Source organism: Phymastichus coffea, unplaced genomic scaffold (genome assembly GCF_024137745.1).
Source record: "Phymastichus coffea isolate CEN01 unplaced genomic scaffold, Cenicafe_Pcof_1.1 PCOF00113, whole genome shotgun sequence".
Taxonomy (NCBI): domain Eukaryota; kingdom Metazoa; phylum Arthropoda; class Insecta; order Hymenoptera; family Eulophidae; genus Phymastichus; species Phymastichus coffea.
In genome coordinates, this window is record NW_026706924.1 from 53586 (window position 1) to 79030 (window position 25445).

The 25445-nt window shown below is 35.0% G+C and overlaps 4 protein-coding genes across 9 annotated transcripts; 2 read left to right on the forward strand and 2 right to left on the reverse strand.

The window, feature by feature from the left end:
* Positions 1-1392: 1392 nt before the first annotated feature.
* Positions 1393-3153, forward strand: LOC131670667 (charged multivesicular body protein 4b-like). Of its 2 annotated transcripts, none has more exons than XM_058946450.1 (4): positions 1393-1829; positions 2072-2273; positions 2354-2595; positions 2672-3153. In XM_058946450.1, the coding sequence occupies exons 1-4, from the start codon at positions 1646-1648 to the stop codon at positions 2716-2718; spliced, it is 675 nt and encodes a 224-aa protein (XP_058802433.1). In that variant the 5' UTR covers positions 1393-1645; the 3' UTR covers positions 2719-3153. The 2 variants fall into 2 exon arrangements, with proteins under 2 accessions (XP_058802433.1, XP_058802434.1); XM_058946451.1 differs by having other exon boundaries at positions 2096-2273; positions 2672-3132.
* Positions 3154-4103: 950 nt separating this feature from the next.
* Positions 4104-11774, reverse strand: LOC131670666 (protein mahjong). 3 transcript variants are annotated; one of them, XM_058946449.1, is made up of 17 exons: positions 11644-11774; positions 10266-10526; positions 9494-10192; positions 9194-9420; positions 8651-9122; positions 8355-8564; positions 7841-8007; positions 7400-7766; positions 7024-7323; positions 6754-6948; positions 6429-6676; positions 6121-6360; positions 5849-6038; positions 5482-5775; positions 4988-5396; positions 4614-4853; positions 4104-4463 (listed from the first exon to the last, which is right to left on the reverse strand). In XM_058946449.1, the coding sequence occupies exons 2-17, from the start codon at positions 10524-10526 to the stop codon at positions 4270-4272; spliced, it is 4713 nt and encodes a 1570-aa protein (XP_058802432.1). In that variant the 5' UTR covers positions 11644-11774; the 3' UTR covers positions 4104-4269. The 3 variants fall into 3 exon arrangements, with proteins under 3 accessions (XP_058802432.1, XP_058802429.1, XP_058802431.1); XM_058946446.1 differs by lacking the exon at positions 11644-11774 and adding an exon at positions 10922-11578; XM_058946448.1 differs by lacking the exon at positions 11644-11774 and adding an exon at positions 10922-11577 and having other exon boundaries at positions 7400-7763.
* A 211-nt stretch (positions 11775-11985) lies between these two features.
* LOC131670640 (disks large 1 tumor suppressor protein-like) lies at positions 11986-20096 on the reverse strand. 3 transcript variants are annotated; one of them, XM_058946383.1, is made up of 9 exons: positions 20015-20096; positions 16351-16568; positions 15685-15937; positions 15127-15229; positions 14539-14721; positions 14274-14446; positions 14076-14185; positions 13907-13998; positions 11986-13202 (listed from the first exon to the last, which is right to left on the reverse strand). In XM_058946383.1, the coding sequence occupies exons 2-9, from the start codon at positions 16398-16400 to the stop codon at positions 13093-13095; spliced, it is 1074 nt and encodes a 357-aa protein (XP_058802366.1). In that variant the 5' UTR covers positions 16401-16568; positions 20015-20096; the 3' UTR covers positions 11986-13092. The 3 variants fall into 3 exon arrangements, with proteins under 3 accessions (XP_058802366.1, XP_058802367.1, XP_058802365.1); XM_058946384.1 differs by having other exon boundaries at positions 19770-20094; XM_058946382.1 differs by having other exon boundaries at positions 16351-20094.
* Positions 20097-23616: 3520 nt separating this feature from the next.
* LOC131670641 (zinc finger CCHC-type and RNA-binding motif-containing protein 1-like) lies at positions 23617-25444 on the forward strand. The gene is made up of 5 exons (XM_058946385.1): positions 23617-23744; positions 24073-24228; positions 24298-24409; positions 24485-24835; positions 25301-25444. The coding sequence occupies exons 2-5, from the start codon at positions 24116-24118 to the stop codon at positions 25442-25444; spliced, it is 720 nt and encodes a 239-aa protein (XP_058802368.1). The 5' UTR covers positions 23617-23744; positions 24073-24115.
* Position 25445: the final 1 nt, after the last annotated feature.

Sequence of the window (25445 nt, forward strand, 5' to 3'; positions counted from 1 at the left end):
TATAAACAATTCTACTTCTGTAACAATGTCGCGTGTGGAGAATTGCAAAAAATACGATTTCTTCACATGCAACGCTCAACCGTAAAGCGAATCGCAATCCATTTATATACAGTCTAATGTACGAACAAATGCGTGAAGGTTACAATTTCTGTCTACGTCTGTCAATTGAAAAGTATCTGAAGTCTCATGATGAGTATTCACCAGATCATAATCGAAAAGATGAAATTCTTGATAGGAAATTGGATCAACGCGAAACGTCGATAATTTCAATCGCAAGATCTGGTATCAGCGTTTGAAGTGTAAAAGACCGATGTGTTAAAAGCATCCGTGCGAGTTGAACGAGGTTTGCGGTAAACATTATAATTATGATATTTAGGAATTGATTTAAACTATAAATTACGTAAAAAAAATGACATAAATTTTAAGATTTACTTTATATCAAGGACCTGTGAATACACTGTAATTTTAGATTTTGTATAAAAATGCTTTAAATATGCTGCATCTTTATATTTTGCCTAAGTACTCAATAAACACACATTATTTTTCAATTAAAATAATATGTTATTGTATTTTTATATTAAGTTGGGTTTTTCAAGCGAAATATTTCAAATGCTACACAGATATAATTTCGTTGAAAATTTTGGTATAATCGAGTTGACAGCAATTTAAAAATTTCTTTATTTTTTTGAAAATACATTTCTAATAGTAATTGATTTTTACTTTATTGTAATTTTATAAAATAAGCTGTATCCAATTTAATATAAGAATTAACAGGTGTTTGATTGACACTTGAAATTTACAAAAATTTCATACGTTTTATTTTATTATTTCATTAATTATTTAATAATTATTCAATAATTCATTTATTATGCATATTATTTCATACGTAATATTCAATTACGCATTGTAATGTTGAATTCATAAAAATATATTTGTTCGGTGTTACGATTCACTATCATATCTAATATGGCATTCGAATCTAATAGAAATTATTTTCATTATTTAAACTTACATTAAAAAAGATTTCAATCTACACATTTAAAACATTACAAAGTTTATCTGCGTTATACACTTTATCTGCAATAGCATGTCAAACATTACCTGTATACATAGGTGACGGTAATTCAACTTCCTTTTGAATTGTTCTTTTGTAAGAAAAACCATGAATAAAAAATCTTTTTAGCTATAATTAAAAAATTAATGATTATTTTGTTCAAATACACTTGCCGAGAAAAAATCTAAAATAAGCAGGTAACATGACCGTCACCCATCTATGCACGTAGACGTTTTACATATTACATACTATTGTAGATGTAGCCTTAGTACCCAAGGAAGTATATTAAAAAAGAGTATACGACAGCTGATCCTTAGTCAAGAATAAGGTGGGGAGGTTCCACGTGTCTGCCTAGACTTTCCTTCCATCCTTCCACAGTTTACACATGGCTGTAAGTCTGTACACGTTGCTAGGCTTAGGCACTCTGCTGTCAACGTGCTCTTTGATTTTGTTGTTTCGCCATCCCTTTTCTTTCTGTTCTACGCCAAGTTGAGTTAATCGCGTTACAATCATCATCTCTGACGCGTGTCAAACTTTATTCATTCTCGTGCATCACCTTATTTTTGCTGCATTTACATTTATATCTGAAAAATGAGTTTCTTCGCGAAAGTATTCAACTCGAAAAAGAAAGTTCAAGCAGCCCCAACAATTGCTGAGGCGATACAAAAATTACGCGATATAGAGAAAATGCTCGAGAAGAAGAATGAATTCCTTGACTTAAAAATTCAGCAGGAAAAAACAATGGCTAAGAAGTATTCCACAAAGAACAAGCGCGGTAAGGCTAAATATTCAATGAATTTCTTATTTTTGATTTATTAGCATTTGCAACGTTCCTGTTGAAATATTCACATGTCGTTCAAATCACAAAGAAAACAGGGTATAATTTGAACTTTACTTTACAGCAGTATTCATTCACTATATATTTATTGTATTATGAAACTGCTTTGAAGTAGTAAACATAAACACTATATACATGCAAAGAGATATATGAAATGACACAAGAACTCCGATTGATAGGATGTTCTGTAATTATTTTTATAGCTGCAATGCAAGCTCTTAAAAGGAAAAAACGTCACGAAAAGCAACAGCAGCAAATTGATAACATATTAACTAGTATAGAGATGCAAAGAGAAGCCTTGGAAGACTCTACTACAAACACTGCTGTTCTTCACACAATGAAGAGTGCTGCTGATGCTCTCAAAATTGGATATAAACATATGTCAGTTAAATTCTGTTTTTTTTGGTTATTGTGAATTTTTATTTTGAAAATTTATAATGCTATTTTTGTTGAAATTTTAGTGATATCGATAAGATTCATAATATCATAGAGAATATTGCAGAACAACAAGACTTGGCAAGAGAACTATCAGATGCCATCTCTAACCCTGTAACTTATGGTCAAGAGTTAGACGACAATGAATTATTAAAAGAATTGGAAACATTCGAACAAGAGGAACTTGACAGAGAATTGCTTAGTATACAAGCCACTGATAAATTACCTGTTGTTCCTACTTCAAAATTGCCATCTTTACCAAATAGAAGTAATTTGTTAAATACATGTGATTTTACTATTGAGTGTCATTGCCTATGTTTATGCTAATATTACAATTATTTCAGAAATTAGTCGAGATGACTTGCAAAAACTGGCATCATGGGCATCATAAGGCAATAAGTTACACTTTAATTTGTTTTTAAGTATGACAAAGATAAAAACAAACAGTTTAGTTGAGACCTAAGAAGATTATTATTTATAGAATACTTTCAAGATTAATGTAAAAGTGGAGATCACAAAGAAACATTTGAACTTTATTTAATTATCAACTTTTTTATTGATATTTAGTAAGTTAAAGAAAACATTGTGATACGTTTATTACTGAAGAAAGTGTCTTGTACCATAAAGCTGTTGAGTAATGATGTTTATTTAAAAATTAAAAACTTATACAGAAAGTTGAAAGTATAAATTTTTAATTTTAATTTTAAATATCTCAATTAATTTTAGGAAAATTTTATATTTAATTACGATTTTAATAGTTTACTTCGTTCTTAAAAAATTTTGTTGTTTGATATATCTTGATACATGTAACTCATAAAGATTAAAATGAATAAGTTCATTGAGCTACTATTTAGACTCATAAAATTATTTATAAATGTTCTTATTACATTCTATATAGATATTATGAATGATTCTATGTGCATTAGTTAATAAAATTTTGATAACGAATTTTTATAACTTTATACATATAATTATATATCTTTTGCCGTTGAATTTTGTGAAATATTTATTGTTTTATACTTGCTACCATGTAGTAGACCAGATATAAATGCCAAATAATATTTTTCTACTTCAAACGACGTTTAAGAAGACTAAAGGTACTGTTAAGACATTTCCTACAAATATTATGTAAGTTTTGATTCAAGTCAATGAAATTGTATTGCAAACTATATGAAATCACCGAATGACTTTATGTTTGAATAAAATGTATTGAAAATTTTGATGTACAATTACTTGATATTTTTACTTTTTAAAATAACTAATAAATCTACAGTTGTATTACTTTGGAAAGGCTAAGCTAAGATATAAAAATTTTATAAATAAAATACCAATAATATTAGTCTATATTATGGTATACGTTTAGTTCTCATGTCATGAATTAGAAAAAGTAAAAGAAATGTAACAGATAAAATTTTACAATATGGTTTTATTCATTTCATTAAAGGTACTTTGTATATTCTTATTTTAATTATTCGTTAATGACAATAACTATAACTATAATAATATAATCACTTTCACTCGTACCCCAATAAATTGCAAGATCTTCAAAACGTTGTTCTCCGCACTCAAAACACACATACGGAAGGTCCTATCTGAAGGACCAAAATTATATCATACATACAATTATTATCAAAGTACGGAAAATAGAAAATATTCTTTCAGAAACATCATTTACACATTCACGAAAAACAGCTAAATCAGGCTCTCGCTCTCTCTGTCTCTCAAGCTCCCTTTCCCTTTCTTTCTCTCTCTCTCTTTCCCTACCCCCCCCCCCCCCCCTCTTTCTCTCTTCTCAATAAGGAACATCCACAAATAAATTCAAGTTCCTTTTCCACAGATTTGATAAAACGAGGCAGCGCCTAGCACTTAGCCTTTTAATTGCTTTCATAAAAAAAGAAGAAACTAAATTACTTCCACACAATACGGCGTACTTTCATAGTATTCAATTGAAAAGTATCTCCACGTCATCAACATCCGACGCGTTAAACTCGTCCGACGAAAAGATATTATGATAATCAAGACTATCGTCGCCAGAATCGTCGTCCTCGGCTTCACTATTGTCGTCGTTATCGTCGCCATCATTCTGGTCGGCATCGTCGATGATATCATCTCCTTGTGCATCTCCGTTATCGGCATCTATAGTAAAACAAACATTTATTACAATTATTTTGTAAGCTTATTAACTGAGTTTTCATACAATTATTTTAGACCTGACATTAAATGATAAATCATTAATAATTACATTTATAATTATTTAATTTATAAAACAGGTAAAAAGTAACAAACCATCGGCGTTATTATCGTCAGAACCAGTGTTTGATCCTTCATCGTCGGTGGCATCGAGATCTTCATCCTCGTCATCTTCTTCAGCTTCGTCCTCGTCGTCTCTGCGCCTACCAACATCGTAAAGACGCACACTAGATTCTTGAAGGCTGTCAAAGCTACCTACGTTCTCGACAAGAGCTATTTGAGTATCTAACTTGTTGCACGCCAAATCGTAGATGCCTCTTTTGACGTCGAAGGTGGCTAATTTTGGATAAAAATTGATTATTAAGTGGAGACCTAAATTAATTTGTTCGAAAACTCTACATGCTTATATCTTTGATTTGAATAAGTTTTCAATATTTTAAATGTGAAATCAAGCATATAATTGAACTCACAGATACTGCTGTAATCGACGGCATCAAGAGTTTTAAACGACGTCACATAATTGGACTCGTCGTCGTTTTCTTGATCAATGGAAACTGCGTAAATTATATCGTTAACTGGAGAAAAAATGACGTTCATATCATCCAGTGCCGGCACTGTTTTGAGCAAATGAAACGTCCTCAAATCCCAAACTTCGGTATTCGACACGACTTGCGTTCCATTCGGATGAAAGACACCATTGAGCGTTTGATTGAGTTTGTCAAACTTATGCACAACCGCACCAGAGTCGACGTCCCAGAGAATTCCATCACTTAAAATCAATTCATCGTTCATGCTGAAAGTTGCTCTGTTTTTTGTGTACTGGTTCGATATCGTTGGTGTAAACCTTGTTATTAATTTTCCAGACTCTATGTCGTATATCTGTAACAGCAATGATATATTATTAGACTAAGCTCTATTATATTTATTATATTACTGTATAACTCAAAACCTTAAAATAACTAACCGTAGCTACTTCACTCTGTGTGCCAACAATTTTATCCTGGAGCTTACTAAACTCAACGTAATCCTCACGATCAAAATTAATCTTTGGCTCGAAGAACCTACCGCTGCTCCATAGTACTGATAACGGTGGTCTCCACGCTGTCGAGGTTAATACTAAATTTCCTATTTTGTTACACTCGACATGAGAAACGTACGACTCATGACAGTTGTAGGTTGCCTCTTCGGCACCGTTCTTTGTGTTGAACAGTTTTAATTCTCCCGCGTAGGTTCCAACGAAAAGAAAATCTTGGCTATACTGTGACGAAGAAAGTGAATAAATAGTTGTTGCAAAAAGTATTAATCTATAATTAAACTGTATTGACGCTTACCGAGAATGTGCAGCATGTAAAGGTACTATCGACATCCAACGGACGGAAAGTTTTGACGGGACAAAATCGACTATAAATCAGCCGCCTGTCTAATAATTTCCCATCGAATCCCAACAGCCGCCTCGTTAATCTGACTGAGAAATTTTGTGGCGTGGAGTTCTTTTTACATGGGTCTGGACATTTATGAGGCCTAAACAAAAGATGAGTTAGATTTTTAATGTGCTCATCACTCTTTTTGCGACAAAGGAAAATCATAAAAGAATGGTATTTACTCGAATAAATTGAACTGTGGACACGTAACCATAGGATTTTTACAAAGTGCATGTTGATTCGTCAAGTACTCCGTAATAATAGAATCTAACGTGACTGTATTGACATTTGAACTGGCAATCCCAACGGAAGAACTTGATCCAAGTTCTCTTGATATCTGCTTTTGAAGGGACCTACAGGATGACTGACTGGCTATTTGTTGGTTGACTTGTGCTGAGGTAAGCTGCTTATCGGCTGCTTTCCTGAAAACAAAATTCAATGTGAAATTTCCATTTACATTCTACCTATATTTCAGATAAAAAAAATTTACTTTTGATTGATTTGAATTTTTATAGGCTGATTATTTGTAGTAGGACTTTGATTCATCGTATCGGCGAGCTTAATTCTAATAGGATTATTATTGGCGACGGTAGTGGAATTGGTAGCGGCACCCGTGAGCGAGATGAACCTTGACGAATTCGATGTCGGGGTTGTGTTGCTACGGCTTGCAGAATCTCTCTGAGTGATTCTTGTGTTGTAAAGATTTGCTGCTGCACCGGGTGAAAATGCTGTTCTGGGCTATTGATTCAAAAGAAAAAGAATGTAAGTGACATACTGGGATTAAATAATGAAAATATAATATTTTAAAAATTTACACTTGTGATAGCAGGGCTTCGATAGTGAAAAGGCTGATATGTGAGCGATTTTGGTATTACCGGCGATTCTAAACTAGCCTCTCTCGCCAAAATGGAAGCTGTATCTGTCAGACCTCTGGACAATAGATGTTGATAGATCAATTGATAGAGCTGTTGCTCGTTGTACTGAATTCTTGTTTGTGCAACAACGTTTGCCTACAATCATCTCAATTCCATTAATGAAACAATCTTTTATAATTCATATTTAACTATCGATATTCAATTACTTACCCTATGTAGACTAACAAGAGAAATCTCATATTCAGCGCCGGTGGGTTTGACCTTACCCGACACGCGTTCTATAAGTTCTAAGGCATATTTCTGAAAAGTCACGTGTTCTTGGCGTTTCTCTTGGAGTATGGGATCCTTCATTAGTACTTGGATCTGACCGTCAGTGAACATTGGCAATTTACTTATAATTTGTTGAACCTTTTCGCTTCGTGCGAGGCCAGCCAAGGCGCGACAGGCTAAAGCGCGGATACTATCGGCGTCTGTGATTGGCGTTTTTACCATCATTAATTGAAGTAAAATCTAAAAAATATTTAATTTATATGAGAAAAATTTTTAAGTGATAGAAAACAATTCGCTAAAATAACCATTAACTCACCATAATACCATTATTAGACCTAACGCTCGACCAGACCTTCTGAATAAGCTCCTCACTACTGTGCAAATTCGTTTTTTTCTTAGCAGATCCAGTGGATGAATATCTAGCAACGTTACCACCAACCCGATTAACCGGCGCGCAAACGCAATTAATGAGTGCTCTGAGCGCTGCTCTTTGCACATCTGCATCAGCGATTATTTCACACTCGGCTGCAGCAAGCAACAGATTTATGGAGATAGTCATTGAAAGGTCTGGCATATCTACTCGTTCGCATAGTAAAGACATCACTTTGGGAACTACTGAGCAGATGGCTACTACGTCAAGGCAGGCACGGACTGTTTCGGCGCTTGATGTGGTATGAACACTACTTAAAGAAAAAAATGCGATAGTTTGATTATTTGTTTAGTTTGTCATTGTGCGATAAAAAAATCATGGACTCACCGACTGTTGAAATTCCATTCGCGCGCGAAAGCGATAATTTGCAAAAGAAGAGAAATACCACCCAGGCGGTGAAGCTGTTCAACTGGTGGCCACAATGCCCGCATTGACATCAATTCTTGCAGTACCTCGACTTTTGTTTGGACTTCTTCGCTGCTCAATTTCACAGCCTGAAAAGAAAGAATATTATTATTATTTATTAATCAATTACATATAATGCAATATAAAGTTAATTAATTAAAAAATTACACACACGCGCGCACGCACATAATTAATATATATTAATCATTAAATTAAAATAATGTTCTGCATAGAAGTAACCATTTTACATAAATTTTGAGGTATTTCGAATTTTGCCATTTTCTTAATATATATATATACATATATAATAATAAGATTTTTCCATTTCACAATCAAACTAGTATTAAAATTACGGATTTAATATCCATTAGCGTCTGTATGACTATAATTTGAATATGAATATATATATATATATATAATCATGATAAACACATACTTTATACGGTGGTATGGAAGGCTGCCACGTATCGCGTTCGGTCCTCACGTTCTCCGCTCGCTGCAGTTGTTCAGCCTTCCAATACAAATGAGCCTCCATGTACTTCTTCAAGGCCACCGCAACGTGACGTACGATCTGCCTAGATGCGCACTCCTCATCGTCGTTCAGTTGCCCTTCCTCCTCGATATTTAACAGAGGCAAAGTAGATATCTTTAAAAAACAAATAAAATATTATAACATATTACATTATTAAAATTAAATATTTTCTAGTTATTTGTAAAATATTGAGTACCCACCACATTGTAAAGTTTTCTCAGACCATCCTGAGCATCAAATTCCTCGAGAATGACTTTGAATGGAAATGAGAAACCAAAGAACATAGTTGCATGACATCTACCTGAATCGTGACTTCTTTCAAGGAGCCATAATGCGTAAGTCACAAGATCTGAGATTATGTGCTTTGGCAGAAGACAAACTTTTTCCATCGCGTCCTCACAGTAAGCCAAGTAGTACAGACAAATCGACACACCGGTTGCTGCTACACTTGGCCTTGGTACATCGAGAAGTCGTTGAAGACCACCTATGCTCAGAAACTCGATGGAAAATTTTTTGTGGCACAATAATGAAGCAAGATACTTGAGGGCTTCGAAAGCTAAACGGCTGTCTTTTGTTTCGCGTACATTTATGTACTGGAGGATCAAGTCTAACGCGTTTTGTTCAAAGACGTGGCCTAAGAATTCTTGGTACTCTCCCATTGGCGTTAAATACCTGAAGCAGATAAAAATAAATAATAAACTTAAGATTATATTTTGATAAGTAGAATAAGGACGACTGTATACCTGAGAATCAACATCTGTTTAGTAGCTAAAGTTAGAGGGTAAATTTGAATGATTCCAATGACATTAGACTCCATTTCAGCCCAGGATGAGTTTGAGTTTCCTTCGAGTACCTGCGAAGGTGTATTATTTTTACTTCCCATGACTTTTGTCCATGCTGGACTTTGTTTAAGTGGAGTGAATGGAGTATTGGAACTGTCTAAACTTTGATTCTTCATTGGACTTGGTGACTGTAGTAAAAACTCAATTAAAAGTGCAACCAAAATGAGTCAAAGTACATTGAGAAAAGAGAGAAAAATATACCTGAGAATGGCTGGCATTATTTTTCGTTGATAAAGGAGGAATCAAAAGCGGTGGTGACATGAGATCGGGATACGAAGCATCTTTTTTCACTGGGGTTACCTGTTCAGTATCCACACTATTCTTTAATTTTTTTGGAGGTGGAGACCTAGTTTCATTACGATTATTTTCACCTTCTACCTCGTCTTCATCAGACGAGTAACCAGCTAACTTTGGTGGACTCTTCAAAATTCCGTTCTCTCGCTTTTTGTCCCTTACTTTTCTTTTCCCAGGAAATGACTTTTGATCTGAATCCTGCAAACTATTATTCGCTCTATTCTGACCCAGATGAGCAAATGGTCTGGCAGCATTATTCTGTTGTCTCTCAGCTGATGCTTCTTCTTGTAGCTTGTATAGTCTTTTTAACATCAACGGTACCATTTTACCATTCTGCTCTCTAAAACCTGTGGCTATATCTTGAACTTCCATTGCAGCTGCTAGCAAACCAGTTGCATAGCTTTGTAATGGCTCTACACTTTTTTCAGCCCAGGAGAATAGTCTGAGAATAAGACCCTCCATGTCTGGTTGAAAAACTGCAGAGGTTTCAAGGCCAGGTAAAATGTCCAACATTAATCTGCAAGCTGCTGTGTTTAGATCTCTGACATCTTTGTTGGATATACCTGATCTTTGCCAGTAGTTATCTCTCAGATAATCATTTATCAACTACAATCAAAGCAAATAATACAGTACTTGTCTAATTGTTGTAACATTAGTAAAAATAAAATATAATACTAACCTTTGTCATAAAAATTTCTTTTCTGAATAAAATTTTTAAAATGTGGCCAAAGTCGCAGTCAGGATCAGTACGAGACGGATGCCTCTCATCAAATGGATCTGGATCCATTTTATAATAATTTTCAGTTTCTTGCTCTATGATCTCTGCTAAGCGGGTGAGAGTTGGTATGGGATCATATGTGGGTGAGCTTTGATCATCTTCCCATTGGCGTAAGATCTGTACAACATCAGTCACTTCTGCTAATGATTCTGCGGTTGCCATCTAGAAATTAATGGTTAAGAAAACATTATACTTGTTTTGCATAGGTAAGATGGAATCATAATTTTCTGAAAAGATTGGTAATTTTGATGATAGCACTTGGTTGTTTATTGTTTAAGCTACTGCAAGTTCAAAAGTCAATTTTATCCATGACTGACTTTTTTATATATATTTCATAAATAAGCTATGCATCGTTATACAATAGGATCAATAACATGGAAATGTTTTAACAAGTGAAATAACGTTGATAACCACTATTGCTCCAAAACATTCTCGCGAAATACAATACCTTCCACTTCAATACAACGATAACCACATCACTCCAAACCATTCTTCAATCAATCAAACTATCGTTTTGAAGCTTACAATATTTTAAACTTGTTTAAAAGCGTAATTACCTTGCCATTAGCCCTTTTTATGGAACCGTATCCGCGTAGGGCCGAGTATATCATCGCAGCCAACCTAACCTCAAAAGCGGTGGCGACGACGTTTGGAATCTCGACGCCCCGACTTTACTATTTTCTAGCTCCACCTCTCCGACGACGATAACGAGGGAACTTTTGGGACACGATATCTAAGGAAGTTCCTGACGTAACACTGAACACTGTACTCGGAGACACATGTATTAAAAGAGCGACGATGATAGTGCGCCCGTTTGCGAGCGATCAGACGGTCGCGCTTTGAAGTGATGGGTAATTAGGTGGTTTCTTTGATATACGGTGTTTTATTTTAGTATTGAACAATTTTATGACTTTATGGGTTTTATCTAATATTGAGATTTGAAAATATTGTATGACAGATTGTTTACGATCCTATCTCGATAAATTCCTAGAATAATCTTGAGTGAATAAATATGTTTGTTTCTTTATTTTACACATTCAATCGTAAATAAAGGACAAGTTAGAACAAACAATCATTAACGCGAACTTTTTCGTTCCCCAAGCAAAAAATGTATATTTTTTATTACAAGGTGAGAGATTCTGTGTCGCGACACACTTTTAGTGCGGACTGTATACTGATCGGCTCATGTATGTCTAACGTAGTGTTCCAACAAAAATTGCATCTAGGTTATCCTTTCGTTCCAAAATATTTGTGAAAAGTGACATACTGAAAAACTTACTTTTTTGATTACTTCGAGATATTAAGATCTAATACTTCGCCTTTCGACGTTGTTTAAACCACCAATTGATGGTGAAGACTTATTTCTTCCACTCAATAAACTCGTACTTGCAATCTCAAACTGTGCAGCTGTTGTTCTTGTATAGCACATGGTGTATAATGTCGCATCTTTTAGTTGCTTATTATGACGCCAGAGGGACAGATTCACGATTTCGAATTTCAAATGAACGTTCTTTTACTTTTCTATCGTCATATATGATTGGCCACTTAGAATATCAATCATATGAATGTTTGCAAAGAAAGTATATCAAGGAGCAGAGGAAATAGTTGTTAGGGGTGTCTTAAAAATTGTATATCACTTTATTATTACATTTTTGCTAGTCATTGATAACAATAAACATAAAGTATTTTGGTTTACAATACGACATACATTTACAAAATAAAGAATCGATAATTCGTGCTAATAATTTTTTCTACAATCTAACTAACTAATACATACTTCATTATGTTCTTAAAAAAATTATTAGAATCTGCTGCTGACGATGATACGCGCGAAAGTGTGAGAGATAATATTAGTTATAGAAAGAATTAGTTACAATAATGGTTAATTTCGTTTGAGAAACTAGAACATTATATCGTTACGTAATTCTAATATAGAATTTTTTTTCATTCTTAAATTGATTTAGCTAAACTATCTGAATGATGCTGAAATTAATGTACAAATGCATCAACAAAGACGATAATAGATCTGTATTTTTACAAACTAAATTATGTACAATTTACAATTATTATTCTATTTACAAATATTCCTTTTTCTCTTCACTTATTTAATTACATATTAAATAGCTATGTACAAATTAAAATTATATACGTCTTTTTAAATGCACAATGCGGAAATAAGTTCTTTCTTTTTTTGCATTAAGTAAAAGAAAAAAAAAGAAATAGAAAAAATCATTATAGAGTTTGTCCGTAAATTATTCCATATACATGGAAAAAAAATAGAAGAAAACAATGCAATTCTTAGCATTCATAATGAAGTCAATACTATGCATTAGTTTGTGTATGTATTAAAGTTCTTTCTCTTTTAGTGAACAAGTTGTGTACATAAGCGGTCGTTGTCAATACTGGTATTGTCAAGAAGGCGTTCAAAAAAGCGCATTTGGCACAGGAATGCAACTAGAACGCAAACGCTGGTAACTGACCGGTGCATTTTGTTAAATAAAAGATGTGGGAAGAAAAAAAGGAAAAATGCAGCTGATACGAAGGAAAGCGAGATAAGTGTGTAAGTGTGAGTTTCGTGTGTGGGTGTTGAAAACAATGAGAACATCCAACCACTTAGTTATCCTGCTCAGATCTAGTCATCTTCGAAAGGCACGAGAAACAATTGGTTTTTTTCTTTGATTCCTTAGTCGCTATGCGAATTACATATCCAGTAATCCGTTAGAGGAGGTCACAATTGTTGATCTCGACACGGGACCCAAATTGTCGGACCCGATTGTTCGGCTATAACTTTTTTCACCAATGCGTATATATCTTCTGGCGTATCACCTTGTACAACCGCTGAAAAATCAATAAAATATAATGAATAGTTTGTTTAATCAATGCTTGGAATTTGCGAAGACGAGTTTGACATGAATTTTAGATTAGGTATTATGTGTTACCTTGCTAGAAATAACAGCAATATTAAAACGTTAAAATTTGAATAAATTCTGATCTTGCTGTTTAGAGGTAAATTTTCAAATAAAGCTGTGATTAAGGTTAATCTTTAATCACAGCTTTATATGAAAATTTAGTATTTGCAGTTCTATTAACATAGTTGACTTGAATATAACTCAATCAAATTCGATATTTGACTTTTCAAGCATTTAAACTTACAGAATATAGATTGTTCAATCGATTTGTATAATTTTAAAACTAAATCAAGTTCTTAATTAATTTGCTAATGTTTCAAAGTATTGTTCACTATACAGGGTGCTATGACTCTTAAATCTTAAGACGCGATTTTCTACTGAATTAACAACTTGCTATTTCAGAACTTTGTACGTCTAAACACATATAATGTTTAATTGTTTGATCACACTAATTACTTTTAAACGCTTATTTAATAGCCATGCTAGTAAGTATGCATCAATTGTTGGCGCAAACGAAAGGTATTCCGTTAACTTCCGGTAAAAGATGTTGGAAGTAATATTTATAAAAAGTATTACTTCGATAATGTCATCTATACTACCAATAATAAAAAAATCAAACTGATTTCCACTTACCTGTGAAATACTCTCCAAATTCTTGCTCCACTTTAACAGCTCTATCGAAAACTTTTTTAGCTTGATCCTCGGTCATCCTTTTGTTCATCTCCCTGCAATAAAAGAATTCACAAAATAAATTTCTTCTAAACATATTATTATTGCAAATAAGATACATGGTGAATCGTACATAATAGATTCGACAGATTTAGGTTTTATGTAGATAGTAATAGGATACAATTGTGCCATCTGCAATCTCTTGATAGCATTGCCGCTGACATCGAGAATACAATGTTTTCCCTGCGAGTACAAAAGCAATATATTTCTGAAGATAACATACCTCAAATTATATTTCATATCAAATACGATAAGAATCCTTTTTTCTCACCTTCTCGGCAACTTCTCGTACTGAAGCAACGGCTGTGCCGTAGATATTATCATTGTACTGGCCGGCCTCGATGAACAGATTGTTTTGGATGTCCCTTTCCATTTGTTCCCTCGACGTGACAAAATGATAATCACGACCGTCCACCTCATATTCACGCTTACTCCTTGTTGTATCTATATTAACCGTAACAAGAAAAATTACTTCATGTATTTATATATACTATTTTTTCCGATGAAGGACGATAAGTTACATTATGTCTACTAACGTGGTATACAGCTGTCGAACTTGTCTGGAAATTCAGAGATCAGGTCCTCGTTGATGCGGTCTTTTAGAGAACCGACTATTATTATAGGCCGTGTATATTCTATCGTCACTCGCTGAACTGCTTCGTAGGATAGTACATTTTCCTCACCATCAGCGTTCTTATTCTTGTTTTCATTTGTGATTTCTGCGAAATAAAACAATTAAAATTATGTTCCCTTAACTTAGGAAGATTGATATTTATGAAAGTATGGTGTTCGATGAGATGCTTTATACATTAACAAACAACAAGAGAAAATCAATATGAAATAAAAGAAATTACAATAATATTAGACAGAATCATACGAATAACCAATAAAAACTACCACGAACATGTATATTAGCATTTTAAACTGTCACAATTATTTTAAATTTATTTGCGAACCACTCAGCAATTAAAAATAATTATAAAATAAATCCACAACGATAAAGAAATAAGTTTCTCTCCCACGCAGAAACAATGCCAAGAAAAGCTTTCAGCGCTTCGCGCGCCTTTCGTGAATGCGTGTGTATGTACACATCCACACATGTACGCATAAAAATTAAGACTTACGTTCCTGCACGGAACTCTCTTCGGACTTCCCGTCTTTGTGCTTAGAGAACGGGAGCGTTCTGCCAAACGGGAAGTTCTTCTTTTTCCTCTCGAGCGTTGATTGCTGGAAGAGAAGAAAAAGTCAGCATGGCGTTTTATAAAAAGCTATTTAACGCTCGCGTGCACAGATACAGGAATTAAAAATAAAATCGACAGCGAGAGAGGGAAAAACTTCCAAAGGGATAAAAACGAGGTCAAAACCAGGCGCACTCGTTAATTTAGCTCAAGCTGGGGACAATTTCTTTTTTTCCATTTTTATTTTCGATCGGAGCTCATTTCGACGCGCTCGTCGGAAATCTTGCCACCCGCGTGATATCTTAATCAAAGCCAAGAGTGCGACGAGACAGTTTGTATATTTTTGCACGATATCTCGTGCGCGAAAATTTCAAAAATAGTACTCGTACGGAATAAAAACCGAGAGTCGAGCTTGCGAGTAACACTCGTTAACGGTCTCGGATCACTTGGAAAACACATCTGATTGTAAGCTTTCTTTAGAATTGGATTAGAATTGTCGCTCACCTTATCAACAATAACCGGCTGGCAATGTCCCTGAAACTTGACTTGTCGATCTCTAGCACGCTGTTTGCGCTCCCAGCGCTTCTTCGACGGGATTATGCCCAACGCCTCTTGTTCACCGAGATGGGTGACTTTTCGCGCCTGCCACCATTCGTCGTCCGACGCATTGGTTACGTGGAGAATCTCACCATAGGCGAACGACAGACCATGAGACGGTAATCCATCGTCCTTGGCCGGATCATAGTTAAATAGTGTTCTGCACAAGTAAAAACATTTTTTTCTTATTTTAGAGAAGTTATTTTCGTTTTAGTTAGCGTAATGTTCGATGTTGCATTATCTTCATAGTTGGTTCGATAAACGACGCAATATTGGAAAAGTCATTTGATAACGTTCACGTTCTAGCAAACAAAATAAAAGAAAAAACAATTAGATGAAAATTAACAAGATTCTGTGTTTCAAAATTCATCTTGCTAATTAAAATGTGCAAGTTCAAGTTTTGGAAAACCATCGCGGCTTCGCAAAACCATTTAGAAATTTCAATTAATCAGACGTGAAGAGTCTCATTTTACGTTTGATTATACAAAAATGGATAAAAAAATAAAAAATTTCATCAAAAATTTTTCTTATTTCTCGCCCCATCTAATTTGCAATAAAATTGAATATGCTTACTTGACGTAGAGCGATTTCTTTTGCGAGGTCCTCATAAGGCTGCCTGTCATGGAAACTCAGCTCTCAGGAAAATTTATGGACGACGTTTCACCGCCAATATATTTATATATAGATATATATGTATATATGTATATATATATTTTTTTTTTCGTTCACGCGCGCACACACACACACACACACACAGACACGCCTCGTTGATGATTCCTCCTATCGAGAAGCTGCAACAGTCAGAAACAAAATTCAGTGAACTTGGGCGAAATTTATTGGGTTTTGAAAAATAAAATCCGGATTGGTCGTGTACAAGAGGTAGAGGAAGTGCAAGGCGCGGCCGGTTCGTCGCCGTAGAAAAAATAAATTTCAATTTTATTTTTTCGCGGAAAGACACGCGGAGGGGGGAGTGGAATGGTTACGATCTTGCTGATGGACTTTCTTGCAATGGTGACTTTCGTTCTTCCTCATTGGTTCATGCGGCGAACTTTCGGTAACGCGAAGGGAGCGTGAAGTTTCCATTGTAATATCGACAAATGGAACGTCTTATTACGCTGGCAAGGCGTACAAAAAAAAAAAAATTTGTTGACATCTATAATTGCAAAGCTTTCGCTCTCGTAGTACATACGCACATTTCTAGCCTCTATTTTAGGAGTGAAAAACATAGATTTTTTCATAATTAAAAATAAAGCATTCTTTCGACTCAATTGCAAAGTGAAATATTGCAAAAAAAATAAAAGAAAAAAACACTCGCTCACGTAATCAACTGCAGTGTCAATAGTAGCAGAACTGCCGCGACGAAAAATACTAGCGTCGGACAATAGATTTTCCCTTTTCACGGCAAAGCTGTCATAACCTTGCGTGCGGATCGATGTTCTCGCGAAAATGTTCAATCGCGCACAATTAAAACTCGCATCGACCCCCCCCCCCCCCCTTATGCTCCTATTGTGCGCGGAACTACACGAACGTCGTCCATTAGTTGAAATTCCAATCCATTAGCTCGCAAACCAGCGCTAATTCGTCATCGCAAGAGAAAATGGTAAATATCGATTTTCTCTCTCTCTCTCTCTCTCTCTCTTTCTGCCGTTCGTTTGTTCGCTGGTACGCGAGAAAGGTCGATGACGAACATTATGCAAACCAATTAGATGCGATATCACGTGCACGCAGGCCTTCTTCTACGTGCTTCTCTTTCGGTATACGTGCAAGGATGCCGACGGAATGGAAACGAGGAAGCGGCTTTTCAGGCGACGCGGCGAAGAGACAATAGTGCGGAGCAAATTGAACGGCTAATTGACGATTCTGAGGCGTGCGTCTGCTCTGCGCGAACCGTTATAGAGAAGAGATCGCCGTATTCTCTTCTTGTTTTGTTTCCTTTTTTCCTTTGGGCTCGCTTTTTCGATCGCGATGCTTTCGAATCAATCGAACTGCTGCCCCGCCATCGTTGGGGAGCATCGTCAGCCGCGAAACGAATCGCGCTGACCGCAAAACTACGCCCCGATCCAACCGGCGAAACTGTGCGTTCGCCACGCGCGCGCATTTCGGCACCACGGGTTTCGTCGTTAAAACGTGTGAAATCGATCAACGACGAAGACGAGAGCGGCGAGCAACGCGCTCGCGTTGCGATGTTCCAATCGTGGGCGCGCTGTTCGTCCGAGTTTCCTATAGCTTGCTTAGCCAGCGATGCTGACGTTGCCATTTAATTATTCTCTCGGCGAAATGCGTGTCAACTGCAGCGCGCGACTCTTCTCACGGGATCGTTATTTTTGTTCGTTTGTTTTGTTTCCGAAGCTTGGGTCATGCAAATGATTTCAAGGCACGCGGGTTACGCGTCGTGCCAACTCGGCGCCGAGTCAACCTTACTCTACCGCGAGTATCGCGGTGTCACTGAAGGATCTATCAGAATGTTTCACGGACATTCGCGATCAGACCTCGACATCGCGAAACTGTCGGAGGCGCTGCGAAAGCAACAATGGAAAAATCGTATCTTTCAGCGCGCCCAGCTGCTTAAGAATGGGCATAACTGAAGCGTCGCGCCGTCTGTCGACCCAGTTTTTTCCGAAAAAGAAAAAAACAGTGAAAACGCTCGTACGATCGCATGCCAGGGCACGCGCGCGTCGTCATCGGCATGGTGAAAACGTATGGATTCGGGGCATTGCATCGCCATAAAACGTACGTACGTGGGCTGCCCGCCACGCAGGTAAGAAGCACTTGCGTATGTGGCTCACACTGACGCTCATTAAAGACTTTGCGTACATACTCACGATGCAATTGCGCGTGACGTAACGATTCTTTCTTTATTATTTTCTCCTTCGAAACCTGTCGCACGCGTACGTCGTTTTTTTCCGTTCCGAGAACGAAATTGAAAGAACAAGTGTGCTCAAGGGATCCCTTTTAGAATCGATGCTGTAAACGGCGAGCCAGGGATCGTGCTTTGAGTTAACTGCGACTTTTATATTGACGCACCGAGGATGTGAATAATTGCTAGGGATCCCGAAATCTACAAGTTGAAAGCTTCATATAAATGTTTGATCAATCAAGTTAAGCATTACATGTATAAATTGAACAGCATAACCTCGCCATATAAATTGTAGGAGAGTTCGTATATTGGGAATACAATTCAAACCGAACGAAACGGTTGGATAATAATCTTTGTAACTTGAGCTTGATTTTAGCCAAATGCACTCTCTTACTATCTCTTCTCTCCGTAAAAAACCTTTTCGTAAAAGACAAAATGTGTTAAAATAACGGAAAGAACGTTGAAAAAAAACGAAAGAAACCGGTTTCAAAGTCCGCCATCATACTCATACGTTAGATTCGCAATTTTATGCTGCGTAGATTTTGTCTCGCAAAGAAAAAACAAAGTAAAAAAATTGACGAGTAATTGGGGACGAATTGATGACGCTGACATTGTTTCGCGCACATAGCGAGGCATTGGGTTATCGGGTCAAAATTACGTAAAAAAAAATTTGTCGAGCTATGCAGCTTTTTTTCTTTGGGAATAGATACTTTGTAAACTACACTCGCTTCGATTATACGAATGAGAAAAGATTGTTTTGTAATTAAACTACAAAAGTTGTTGCGCGGAATTTTAAAGCTTTATTGTCTAGCCTCGTTATTTAAATGTTATCAATTAAAACTTTCAACTTCCGTTGTTTACAATGCATCGTTCATATCCCTAATTACTCATATTCAAACCCGATCGTAAATAGATTAAGTTCAATTTGAGAGAATCCAATCTAGCGTTTTCCCACTCACGTACGAGCTTCATGAAAAAAAAGGAAAAACTTAAAATGAAATAACGTGAAAATAAACGTTTTTATGACTCATTTATAATTCTTAATGACAGAGAAAAATTTTGCAGAATAGTGAAAAATAAGTCTGCATGTGTACGAATCATCCTTGATTAAAAATAAAAAAGAATATACACACACTCTCAATTGATGTGTGTATCTGGATCCGTCACTGCAACACTCTTAACAGAACCGAACGCATCCACGCACGTGAAGCACAAATGCACAGCACGAAAAATTAATGCTTTACACTGTTGATTGTTTGACGGTAAATCTCGTGAAAAATAACGAAAAATTGAATAATGGCTAAGGGCGGCCTTGAAGGTTTTTCGTTCGGTGAAGAGAGGTTATGCGGCGTCTCCCAAACATGGCGGCCATATACGAACCTGCGAGGAGGTAGCGCATCTTCGGACACACTTTTCTACACACGCGTATCTATATGTACAAGGCACTGCGGAGGAATGCTCGGGCGCGACTGAAAACGACTGTGACTTGTTGGCGCGTCTCGTCGTTGTAGCTCTCTCTCTCTCTCTCTCTGTTTCTCTCTCTCTCTCGCTCGCTCTCTTTTACCGTCCTTGTCTCGCTCGTAAGAACTCTCGGCGCATGCTTTGAATGTCTCGGCAAAGAGAGCAACGTATAGTCCGAGGAGGGGAGCACAGACTACGGGTGGTATAGGATGTGCGACGGCGACGATGACTGTAGTTGTGCTTTTTGTCTTTATGATGCTTTTCCACTTACATCAATTTATATCGATTTGTTGAGAGCGCAAGAAAAATTAATTTCCTTTTTTAAAACGAGCTCAATTTTGTTGATTTTTTTAAAGTTATTTTGCTGTAAGCAAAAAATATATTGAATATTTTTAACTTAATGTGATAACAAGTACATATTATACACTTCAATGATACAGTTTTTCAAAGAATAAAATTAATTCATATTACTATGAATTATAGAGGTAAGAGTAGATGATCATCAGTCACCGATATGATCATTAGAATTGAATATTTATGTCATGAAAATATGAATATTTTGATTCATGGGTATGCCATATGTTCTTAGTTGAAGAATGACAGGTTTTTACAATCTCTGAACATAATCGTGGTCTCTTTTCTGATAAGGTAAAAGCTTTTTCAAACCGTGGTTAATCTGTTGTGAAAATCGCTTCGGATAAAAATATAGGAAGGTAGTTGTTCTTTTCCAATGAAACATCATTGAAAAAGTTCTATGTGCAGTTTCCGCATTAACTTTATTTCTACTTACCTTTTATACATTCCTGAGATTTCAATCTATAACGCGATAACTTGGACGAGTTCCAATTGTTTGATGCATTGTTGTTATATATAAAACAAAACGTATAATTTAAAGTTAAGTTGCTGATACAAATAAAAAAATGTCGTTTTGTAATAAAGTATGTAGAAACTATGATTCAAAGCTTCCGATAAGAAACTTTTAGAATTGAAAGCCCGATAAAATTTACAATCCAGTTAGTACTATGTAATTGAAATAAAGAAAAAAAGAACTGTATACTCAAGTATCTTAATCTAATCCACCGGTCACGGCACGCTAGAAATTCGGTGGAAATGAAGCATAATAGGAAGGTTGTACACGTGCCTGTGTGCGAGATTATAATACCTACGGGGGGATAGCCTCGCGGCGTCGCACTGGGTAGTGAATTCTCTTGCCCCTTTTTTCTTTGCGAATTGATCGCTCGTTCTTCACCGGGAGAGAGGAACGACGAAAAAGGGGAGAAAGGGCAAAACTTGCTGACGACAAATGTGTGAGATATAACGGACCACGTCGTCATGGAGATTAATTGAGAGATAAGAGGGATTTGCCTTTTGTTTTGGGGTCAACCCTCTAATATGACTTTTTTCGTTTGGAGGACAATTGAGGCTTGACGAGGTCATTGATTATACGTATGGTGATTCTACGAGCTATGAATTTAGGTTAATTTCACTTTTTTTTTTAATTGTGAAAAAAAGCTTTTTTTTTGTCAGTTCAGTGGACGGATACTCTGAATTATTTTTAAGATGACTTATTACACCTTGCTTAGAATTAACACGGCAGTTTCCTTTTTATCAAATGAAGAATAATGTAGCTGTATTTGCACAAACGATTCTCCAGATGCTCATGTGTAATTAATCGTTCACAACAGCAAATTTTGTTTAAACTACTGTAATACTCTTTAAGAATTGTCACTGTAAGACTAATTGAATGTAATAATCATTTTAGAAGTCATGCGAACTCGCACAATTCGACTGCGAATAACGAAAATATGATTAATTAAACATCAAATTTAGCATAGAAAATTACCCGTATTTCTATGGCTCGCAGAGTGCCACTGGAGAAAAATAGAAAGAGAGAGAAAAAACATAATACGAACGTTAACAATTATTACAGCAGTAGCGTCTAATAATAACTACGCCCGATTGCAATTGATTTTTCATCCGCATGTACGTTTCTTCAAAGCGGAAAAATTCATTGTTGCAATACCCGTGTACACTTAGTGCACGTTCATACATAACATTAAACCCCAATACGCGAAATAAAATCAGACGAGACGACATTATCGATTAGAATTTTGTAGGGTTGCATAATTTTCTTTTAAAAAAAAATAACTATATTAGTTGAAATTACCAAGTTTATAATTAACGATTCGTAAAACAGAATTACAACGTTCACAACTGATCAAACTCAAATGCACTTGATCTCAACCAGTATGATGAAAGTATTTTAATTTTTGTAGTTTGCTACTCTTTCTTTGGACATTGTAGTTTAGAATAGTAATAAATGCTCTGTGTGTGTTTGGGTGCAAATTACAAAAATTGAGACACTTTCCATTACTAAACACATTTATCTATATTCTTAATGAATTAGTTGACAAAATTAACCAGGCAAAGGTTGTCCTTGGACAAGTTTTGGATCCTGTGTGATCTGAGTCAGTTTTTTGCCAATTCGTTCATGGATGTCCAAGAATTTGGCCACACACCTGTCTAAACAAACTGCTTCACCTTTTCCCAATTCAGGTTCAGAATATGATGGTGGGATACATTTTTTATGACATGCTGCTGTCATTCGATTATACATGTCTGACATCATTTCAATTTCAAGCTCCTGAACTAATTTCAGCTTTTCTTCGTCTAATGGTGGTAGTCCAACTCCAGCCATCTTATGATTCTGCTTGAAGTGAACTGATTCAGTAATTAAATTTGTTTAATTTTTCTATTTGTTTCTGTATCCACATTAGCATAGGCTATGCGTTCTCTTGCTTTCATTGCTTCATATCGATGAGAATCAATGATCTTCTTTGATAAATAAAAACTGTATAAACCAAAACTAACTGCAAATATCCTGGAACATTAAAAATATAATAATTATGCAAATTTAACATTAATTTAACATATGTGCAACATAAATGCAAAAGAATCATAATCATGATATTTTTCACATTACATTAACGATTTTCCTTGTGTATTAAAAAGTTCTATTGTACTATTATTCAAAACAAAGATGCTTAATTCTTTATTGTTACTTTATCTGCTGTAAGGAGTTACATAAATGTAAAAAGAAATATCACGCAAATACGTTTTATAACAAATTCTTTTTTACTTAGATTCTTATTACTAACACAAACTTACGATACAAACTATTTTTGTAAAATGTAATCAATAGTCATAAATTTAAAAAACTCTCAACTACACGAGTAATAAACAATATAACATGCTTCATGATAGTATAATCGCTGTCTAGGAAAAGGTTATAGAACTTTAGGATGACATTTCTCCGAAATCAAAATTTAACAGTTACTTCCTGAACGTGAATGATAATTATACGCACCTACCATCCAATTGTAATTTTTGTGTGAGATCCTAATTTCATGTTTATTATCTTATAACATTCAAGTGAGAAGAAAAAGTGTGATAGATTAAAAAATCTTTTTCACCGTGGTGCTTTGGGAAGCAGAGCAGAATGTAAGCACGTGGTATTGTTCGAGAAATATCGCGATGATACAACTCGAAATATTCAACTTTTGCGCGCCTTTAAATTCTTTTTCTTAAGGCTGTAATGATCATTATAATATTAAAATTAAAAATTGAAAGAAAACAAAGATTGGAAGTTGTAAGTAAATAGGAAATCTTTGAAATTAGTGTACTTACCAATGATAATAATGAACAACGATTGCAAGTCGACTGCTGTTCTAGTTTTTTTACTGAGACTGTAGCTGGCGCAATGAGTTTGTTTACTGCGATTTTGTTCCTAAATTGTAGCGTAGAATATCAATGTTTTTATTCAGAACAGATGCTTATTCTGTTTAATAGTTTTTACAATCTTTGATTTGTTACTAACAGTATAGGCTGGAATGTTTAAATTTATAAAAAGTATTATTACTTTATATAAATTTGTACATAAAGTTGGAATTATAAACTAAGGTTATTTACACAAACAGACATTTGGAAATAAGTTACTCTTGAAATTAATCAAGTTGCAAAATGAGTGAGAAACTAGCACCAAGTAAATCAACTGTTTATATTTCTAATTTACCATTCTCTTTAACAAATAATGATCTGCACAAGCTATTGGAAGATTACGGTAAAATAGTTAAGTGAGTAAATTAAAGTTATCATCAGTAATTCAATTTTGATAAGTTATTTAATATCCATGTGTTTTACAGAGTGACAGTTGTGAAAGATAAACGAACCAGACGTAGTAAAGGTGTTGCATTTGTACTATTTCTATCTAAAGAAGATGCTCAAAATTGTGCAAGCCATCTCAATAATACCGAAGTACATATATTACTACTATAATTATTATTTAAAGAACAAAATAAAAATTAAACTAAACAAAATATTTGTTAATAGATAGGAGGACGTACTGTCAAGAGTTCCATTGCAGTTGATAATGGCAGAGCAACCGAGTTTATAAGACGTAGGGATTATCCAGATAAATCATTTTGCTATGAGTGTGGTGAAGAAGGGCACTTATCTTATCAGTGCCAAAAAAATACCTTAGGAGAAAGAATACCACCACTAAAAAAAGTAAGGAAAAGAAAAAGTAAAAACAAAGGAGAAGCAGAAGAAGCTGATACCAGTTATTATGACAGTGATAGTGAGGATCATGTTAGAGAACCACAGAAGTCAGCAGATATTCCTAGTGACAATGATTCTTCTGATGCAGATCAGGATACTTTGAGTTCTGTTATCCAGAAAGAGGTAACTAGTGAACTATGCAATAATGTTAACTAAAAATTTGTTTATTTTATGTAATAAGTTATTTTTCATTTAAATTCTAAAAAAATATCATGTACAAATTACTATTTCAGAAATTCGTATTGTTTTTTCTCCCTCTTTCTATTAAATAATCCTTACAAATCTCTGTAATTTTATATTTACATTTGTATTTTATAAATTCAATTACACCTTTTACAAAATTTAAGGCAGTTGCAACATAAGATATTGTTGTTGAGAAACAAACTATTTTTTTACCTGCTTTAGAATTTGCAAATACAACATAATGCTATAGAAACAGTTAATTTTAGACTATTATAATATATGATAGTATAACTATCTTATCAGTTATAGAAAAAATTCGATTAACATTTATTCTTTCACAATAGCGCTCGAAACAAGGACAAAACAAATTGTTTCAATACTGACAATTAATATCAATATTTTCAGCAAAAACGTAGAGAGCTGGAGTTGTACAGACATAAAGTTGCAACAGGACAAAACGATTCTGTAGAACAACTGTTTATTAAAAAAAGTAATAAGCGTTTCAAGAAAAGCTCATACTTTAGCGACGAAGAGGAACTTAGCGATTAGT

Excerpts from the sequence above, each read along its gene's own strand:
- LOC131670667 (XM_058946450.1), top strand. The coding sequence starts at position 1,646 with ATGAGTTTCTTCGCGAAAGTATTCAACTCGAAAAAGAAAGTTCAAGCA. Across the intron at positions 2,274-2,353 it reads AAAATTGGATATAAACATAT|TGATATCGATAAGATTCATA; the intron begins GTCAGTTAAATT and ends TTGAAATTTTAG. Across the intron at positions 2,596-2,671 it reads GCCATCTTTACCAAATAGAA|AAATTAGTCGAGATGACTTG; the intron begins GTAATTTGTTAA and ends CAATTATTTCAG.
- LOC131670641 (XM_058946385.1), top strand. The coding sequence starts at position 24,116 with ATGAGTGAGAAACTAGCACCAAGTAAATCAACTGTTTATATTTCTAAT. Across the intron at positions 24,410-24,484 it reads GCCATCTCAATAATACCGAA|ATAGGAGGACGTACTGTCAA; the intron begins GTACATATATTA and ends ATTTGTTAATAG. Across the intron at positions 24,836-25,300 it reads GTTCTGTTATCCAGAAAGAG|CAAAAACGTAGAGAGCTGGA; the intron begins GTAACTAGTGAA and ends CAATATTTTCAG.
- LOC131670666 (XM_058946446.1), bottom strand. The coding sequence starts at position 10,975 with ATGATATACTCGGCCCTACGCGGATACGGTTCCATAAAAAGGGCTAAT. Across the intron at positions 9,421-9,493 it reads ATAATGCCAGCCATTCTCAG|TCACCAAGTCCAATGAAGAA; the intron begins GTATATTTTTCT and ends TTTTTACTACAG. Across the intron at positions 7,767-7,840 it reads GAATGGAATTTCAACAGTCG|TAGTGTTCATACCACATCAA; the intron begins GTGAGTCCATGA and ends TTTTTCTTTAAG.
- LOC131670640 (XM_058946383.1), bottom strand. The coding sequence starts at position 16,400 with ATGACAGGCAGCCTTATGAGGACCTCGCAAAAGAAATCGCTCTACGTC. Across the intron at positions 15,230-15,684 it reads AGCCGGTTATTGTTGATAAG|CAATCAACGCTCGAGAGGAA; the intron begins GTGAGCGACAAT and ends CTTCTCTTCCAG. Across the intron at positions 14,722-15,126 it reads AGAGAGTTCCGTGCAGGAAC|AAATCACAAATGAAAACAAG; the intron begins GTAAGTCTTAAT and ends TTTATTTCGCAG.